We start from the raw sequence: 6,777 nt of genomic DNA, 5'->3' as shown, positions 1-6,777 counted from the left end.
CTTTTACCATTTATTTTTTATTTTATTTTTTTCAGTAGGATTAAGAGACTTTAAATTTACTTAATTTATTCATGAAAGTATTCCATATGATGCACTTTTGGGCCTAACTTTTTTTCTCATGATTTTTGGTCAGTTAAGCTCATCATACTGTACAATATTGTTCAGCAAGCACACAGTTTAGTAGCCTAGGTTCTCGTAATGCTGGAAATGAAACTGGTCCATCAGAAGTTTATCTACTTTATTACCATAGAGAGAGTTAGCAGCAGAGTTGTTCTCCAGAACCCACTGCCCTCGCTGTGATCCGCACCTTGTGTCAGAGTCACCCTAGATAGAGACATTATTTCTCTCACCCTTTTTTTTTTATATACGCCCACAGTTTTCATTTTGCATTCATTTCATTGCCTGGAGTCATGAATTTTTCATCACTGGTTTCATGATGAATAAAAGATGAAAAAGGGAAGGACGTAGAGAGCTGGAATATCTGTGTGTTTGTGTATCGTAACTATGTGAGTCCACAAAAGGCACTGATAAAAATATGTCACCACGCTTTATCGTTCTCTAGAGTGATAAAGTACATCAGTATTTCCTGTACAAATGTGACTATGATTGCACCATAACTGAGACTAATGGGAAGTTGTTACAATTAGTTTAAGAGGGAAGTTGGTGGGGAAGGTCTTCTTCACACTAAATGGTGAAAATCTCATGGCGCTTTGGTTTCATGAGATAAGAACTTGGTGGTAATGTGTTACTTGTTACATTTATCGGATTATTTAGTCATTTGTAAAGCAAAGAATTACTTGATCAATTTGTACCATAACATAAATGTTACTTTTTTCGAAATATGCAATGTGCATTACTTTTCTATTTATTTAATTAGTTGATTTTATTTGCTTTAAAAAAAATATTTTTCCCAATGTACAGAAAAATTGTGATATATTTTAAATGGTTGTTTGTTTTACTAAAAGCATAACGGAAATGTAGTTCTAGCGAGTGTGTCTCATACTAATGGGAGTAAAGTTTTCTTTCAACCCATTTTTTGCTCTGGAGAACTAAGAGAGAGTTTCAGGCAGCTGATAATGGGAAAAAAATAACACAAAAGTAACTCAAAAAATCACTTTCCTTTAAAATGCATGATGTAACATATACATCGTTTTTTATAACGAGTAAAACTTTTATAAATATACAAATTTTAAACAATACATTTACAAATACATTTAAAAACTTCTCCACAAATGGTTCAGGAGAAAGAATCCAAGAAGTATTTAAACAGAAAGGTCTAATTCTTTTACCAGTTCATCGTCCGCTGAAGTAATTTTTAAACATTTTGCTTTGCACACCTTGACTCTCAAACCTAACTGCGTTTCTCAGGCTCTGCCAGAACCAGCCTTCCGCCGCTGGGTTTCTGGGCCACTCCAGCACACTCTGTCCACACAGGCAGCGCCGCAAATTTAAGATTCTTGACTGCCGAAGAACCGGTTCCAACAATACCAACACCATCACGTCCACACCCTCTTCCAGAAGCTTTTGCTGCGCTAGGAAAGCCGCCATCTTAAAAATCCCACTATGTACAAATCCCTCTGTCAACACAAATATCGTCTTCCGACTCCGGTGTACGCTCTGGTTCAGGTTATCCATGATGGGTGTACCAGGAGTCCAATCTCTTTCTGCCAGACAGAGTGGACGAACTCCTCTTCCTCTATCTTCCAACTCAAAACGCAAGTGGTTCAGGACCCAATCTGCCACCATTGGATCCTTGGTGTCATACATAACAAAGGCATCATAGGTGCAGTCAGTCGTCGTCTTCAAATAATAACTTTTAATTTTGGCTCTCCAGAAATTATAAATGTAGGATATGTCCCAGTAGAACACATGTATTGCGATAGTTGTAGACATCATGGCAGTGATGATAGATGAGGTGAGTACATATAGGATTTGATCAATACTATTGTTGATGCAGGCATTTTTAAAGTCCAGACTGACCATTGGATGTCCCCTTTTGGATTCCGGAAGGTCGCACAAGATATCCGTTGCTAGAAGAGGAAGGACTGTGTCACTTTTCTCTAACCAGAGAATGAAGTCCAGAAGGTCACAGCTGCAGTGGATTGGGTTTCTCTGCAGGTTCAGTGTGCGTAGGTAGTGATCGCTACCTGTCTGGAAGGATGTGTCTCTGATATGTTTTAAGTGGTTGAAAGCTAGATTAAGGATCATCAAGCTTTTGACATCTTTGAGAAAGCTGTGATTCAACGTGACGATCAGATTATGACTCAAGTCTAAGACCCTTAATGAATTTGTATGTTTTGATAGTTTTCTAGTGACTTTTCTCAATTTGTTCTTGCTTAGATCCAGAGTCTCCAACTGGGGTAAATATTTGAGCTGTTCCCACTCAAAATCAGAGAGTGTGTTCCTGCTCATGCCAAGATATTTAAGCGTACATGGAAAATAGCTGAAAATATTATCCGGTATTTCGGAAAGCTTGTTAAGTGATATATCAAGGTGTGTTAGGTTTGAAAGAGACTTAAAAAGACCATTGAATCCACAGTCCTTCTTCCACATTATATCTAGTCGATTGGCTTGAAATTGTAGCTCCTTCAGCGAGTCGCTCCGCAGAGTCTTATTGGTCAGCGTATTTATCTCATTCCAACTGAGATTCAGCACTTTGAGGAACTGAAGGTTTTCCAGGAATGTCAGAGTGTTCCTGACACCCGCCACCTCAAAGTAATGATTGTTGTGACTCAAATCCAAAACTTCTAATTCTTTCAGTTCATTCAGTGCTAAATCTGAACGCATGTAGACTCTGTTGTGAGACAAGTCAAGGTACTTCAGCTTGGGAAAGTGAGCAAACTCTGTACCATTGAAATATGAAGCAATGAAGTTGGAGGAAAGATTGAGGCAAGTGATATTCTCTGCTCCTGTGAAGAAAATTGGATTGATTTGGTAAATGTTGTTCCTACTGAGGTCCAAAACTGGTCCTGTTGCCAGACACTCAGGTTTGGTAAACGGTGGGTAATTGCGGAACTGTTCATTTGTGTGAATGTAGGGACCTTCACGGCGGTTTCCCTCATCTGAAAGAACGCCACTTCTACACTCTTGTCTGCGAATAGGACTTGTAAATGTTAGCCTGTTGTCAATCAACGAGATCAAAGACAGGTTGTGAAAGTTCCTGAACACTGATAGATTGACATGTTGGAGAAAGTTGACTCCCAAGTTTAGAACGGATAGATTTCTCAAACCGAAGAGAGGTCGGAGATCTTCCTCACAAAGATTGTGAAAAATGTAGCCTTCCATGTGAAGTGCTTGCAGTGATTTCAAACTAGCAAAACCTTTTGAGAGTTTAATTATTGGGTAAAAAGTTTGAGACGGATTGTTGTATGAGAAATCTACAACTTCCACTTGTGGGAGGACACTGAAGAATTTTCCGCTTTCAAATTCACCAATCAATGAGTTGAAGGAAAGATACAAGTACTTTAACATAGGAAGATTCCTGAACCATGACGAGTTGATTGTTTGTAAAGAATTTCCAGACAGTCGTAGGTCTTGCAGTTGGGATAGTTCACTGAAAGCATCCGGATGAATCAGTAGAGCGTTATTCTTTGTCTGACAGGTAGTGCATGGGAAAGGAGCGGTAAAACAAAAAGGGCAGTTTCCAGATAAATCAAGCACTCTCAGGTTTGTTAGACTGTTCAGGTCAGAGGCATGAACTTGCTCAATCCTATTTAAGGGAAGTGAGAGTTTTTGTAGGGTTCTGGGTAAAGCAGACGGTATTTTCTGTATTCTATTTCTGGACAGTTCTAGCACAGTTAGTTGTAAATGTTTAAATGTTTCATTGTGAATTGTCAGTTCTATACTTGCATCATGATAGCAGTTCATATTTAATGTCAAAACTTTGAGTTTCTTTGTTCTTACAAAGTCTGATGGTCCAATTTTCTTGATACGGTTCAAATTGAGGCTCAGCCTTTGCAGTCCAGGAGGGAGGTCTCTAGGAATTGCTGAAATCGTATTATCGTCGAGTAGCAAAGTCTCCAGGTTAGCCAATCTTGAGAAAATCCTGTGGTCTTTATCAAGGCATTTTTCAATTTGATTCTGTCTGAGGTTTATCTGTGTGACTTTAGTCAGATTCCAGAAGGCATCCTTTGGGAGGTAATGTATTAAATTGTTCGCAAAGTCTAGTTCAGTTGTATTCCAGATCAAGTTTTTCGGGATTCTTTTTAAAGATCTTTCTGAACAGTCCAAGACAACAGATCTGTTGTTAAGCTTCACATCACATGGAAGCTTTCTCCAAGCCCAGATGAGGCCTTGAGATGAGTGGACGGTACATATCAAAATGAACACAAATATCATTTTCTTGAGATTGTGGAGAGACTCCTGTGAATGAGAGGACGTATTGATTGAGAGAATCCATTATTCATAGTTACTTTCTGAAGCACAGTCGTAAAGAGCAGGGAATTACATTGTTAAATGCCAACTATCCATAGTGGGAAAAAATACCCATATCAACTAAAATTGGAGGAGAAACACATATTTTGTTGTTGGTGTCAAAGCCTTTGCATTCAATCAAACTCTATAGCATGTTAGTGCAAATTCTTCTGTCACTTGGTTAAAAAAATAAAAAGCTATCGAAATTGTGTATATGCCGACCTGGACAGGTTTCATGGCATGCTCTCATCCTCAACACCTCAAGTTTTTTTTGGAAAACAAGAAAAATACTGATACAAATTTGTTTTTGTTTCTATTGATATCTATTTTGATTTATGTGGTGAAAAGGCTGAATTTTTAGCAGCCATTACAGTGTCACACTATCCTTCAGAAATCATTCTAATCTAATTTGCTGATCCCAACATTTCGATCGGTTGCGTAGTTGTATAACAGATCAGAAAGTGTGCTTACCAGAGCAGTCGGTATAGGAATGGCATGGTTAAGGAATATATTCAGCTTTTTAACTGACTAGTTTCCCCTTTCAAGTTTCAGAAAGCTTCCTTATTTTCTATCTGAACCAAAAAAATAGATGCAGTTTTAGTCTGTATGTCTTAAAGTGATAGTTCACCTAAAAAAGGATTTAAACCCTATTGACTTTCATTGTAGACAAAACCAATTAGGCATTTTTCAAAATGTATTCTTTTGTGTTCCATAGAAGAACAAATCATAGATTTGGAACAACATGAGGGTGAGCAAATGATTCAGAAGTCCTTATTTTGTATATACACGGCTATTTTTGACTGTCAATGAAGAAAGACCGTTTGCTGTCATAGTCCCTGGACCTTAACTAAACCTTAGGATTGGTTGAGTTTGGATGGAAACTATGGGTTTTTCTCATGTTTTATCTCAGTTCCTAGTAAAAGAAACTTGTTTATTATCCTTCAACAATATTATATCTTACAACAATTTGCAGAAAATTACTGCTAACATAGACAGGCGTATTGTGAGACTGACCAAACCAAAATACCTAAAACCTAAAGAGTAGTAAACGCTCAACTCAAAGTCAATAGTAATCCTTTCTTAACCTTCTAATCCTACTTGATCCAGTACGTCAGATCTACTAGCTACGATTAAAACAGTAACATTGTGAGCATTGCCAGCAGATCTAAACAATAACCTAATCTGCAAACACTCAGCAGTCTGTTTCTTCTGTTTGCACAGCTCTCCAGCTATGGCTAAAATCCCCCCTAATCAGCTCTACAGACACCAGGAGTATGCAAGGCCAGACTGGCACTCATCGCATGCGGAGCCGCGAGTGCATTAGTATGCCGTGGAGAAACACGGTGACTGTGAGTGGACACTCCAGCAATTAGATGCATAGCACTTTGTGTGAACCCGCAGAGGTGCCAGTGCTCATATTCTGCTCAGCACCTGGGGGCAGCTTTCATGCATTGCTTTCCAACCGCTGCTACGTGTTCCACATACAGATCGGACCATTATTAATTTTAAATGTGTTGTATCCATGCCACAGTCTTTGGTATTTCTGATCAGTACTAGGGATGAGGTATGGAGATGAACAAGGCATGGTTCATTATATAGGCGTGTTTTACTCTGTAATTTGTTGCTTTACTCGTTTCAGCATCATGCATTGTGTTAGTGCTGGTGTTTAGCATGTCGTTTTTATGTGGAGTGGAGACATCATAAGTTGTCACCACTTTGTTGAACTGTGTAAGAGGAGCAAACAAACCTCATGAGATGTGCTGCTGCTACTTCTTTCAGCATATAAGCAAATCTTTACACAATCACAGTAAATACAATCTTGACAATGATTTCCAGGTTGCATCCTGCACTTTTCACCTTTTTCCACCCTTTATGATCCGGTGGGGTATCTGAGCCTGAGGGGGTGTTGAATCCTGCCCGGGGCGTTATGTTTGAGTTGTGGGGTTGAGCTTCAAGCTCTTGAGGAATAATGAACTGCAGTTCAATAGTATTGGTGAGTTGCACAGGAGAAGAGTATACATTTTGCTGGCACAGAGCTATGTTTTAGGATTGTGCGTGACTGGGTTTCCAGATAGCAAGCAAAGATATGATTAAACTTGATGGATGACAAGTGCTGAATACAATTTTGGTTTTCTTTTCTCTTGTTTTTAAACTGTATATTAATGCATATTTTCAATACAGTCAATATTCAATATCAGTATTCGGTCAATATACAGGTTCATCTCATAAAATGTCTGGATCATATTTCAAACCAAATTCAAAAGAAAGAAATTAGTTATATTTGATAAAATTTTATTTTGCTAAAATGCAAAATCCCCCATATATGGCATGGATACAACACATTTAAATGCAAACCATTTTTTA

General features: G+C 38.3%; 1 protein-coding gene across 2 annotated transcripts; it reads right to left on the bottom strand.

Annotated features, from left to right (window-relative positions):
* Window positions 1-1,129: 1,129 nt before the first annotated feature.
* Window positions 1,130-4,889, bottom strand: tlr8b (toll-like receptor 8b). 2 transcript variants are annotated; one of them, XM_079600117.1, is made up of 2 exons: window positions 4,885-4,889; window positions 1,130-4,362 (listed from the first exon to the last, which is right to left on the bottom strand). In XM_079600117.1, exon 2 carries the CDS (start codon window positions 4,336-4,338, stop codon window positions 1,294-1,296), a length of 3,045 nt encoding a protein of 1,014 aa, XP_079456243.1. In that variant the 5' UTR covers window positions 4,339-4,362; window positions 4,885-4,889; the 3' UTR covers window positions 1,130-1,293. The 2 variants fall into 2 exon arrangements, with proteins under 2 accessions (XP_079456243.1, XP_079456242.1); XM_079600116.1 differs by lacking the exon at window positions 4,885-4,889 and adding an exon at window positions 4,636-4,684.
* Between the last annotated feature and the right edge of the window lie 1,888 nt (window positions 4,890-6,777).

The sequence above is a fragment of the Phoxinus phoxinus genome, assembly GCF_949152265.1.
Source record: "Phoxinus phoxinus genome assembly, chromosome: 23".
Classification (NCBI taxonomy): Eukaryota; Metazoa; Chordata; class Actinopteri; order Cypriniformes; family Leuciscidae; genus Phoxinus; species Phoxinus phoxinus.
The sequence above is the reverse complement of the archived record's forward strand: the minus strand, read 5'-3'. Positions and strand labels throughout refer to the sequence as shown.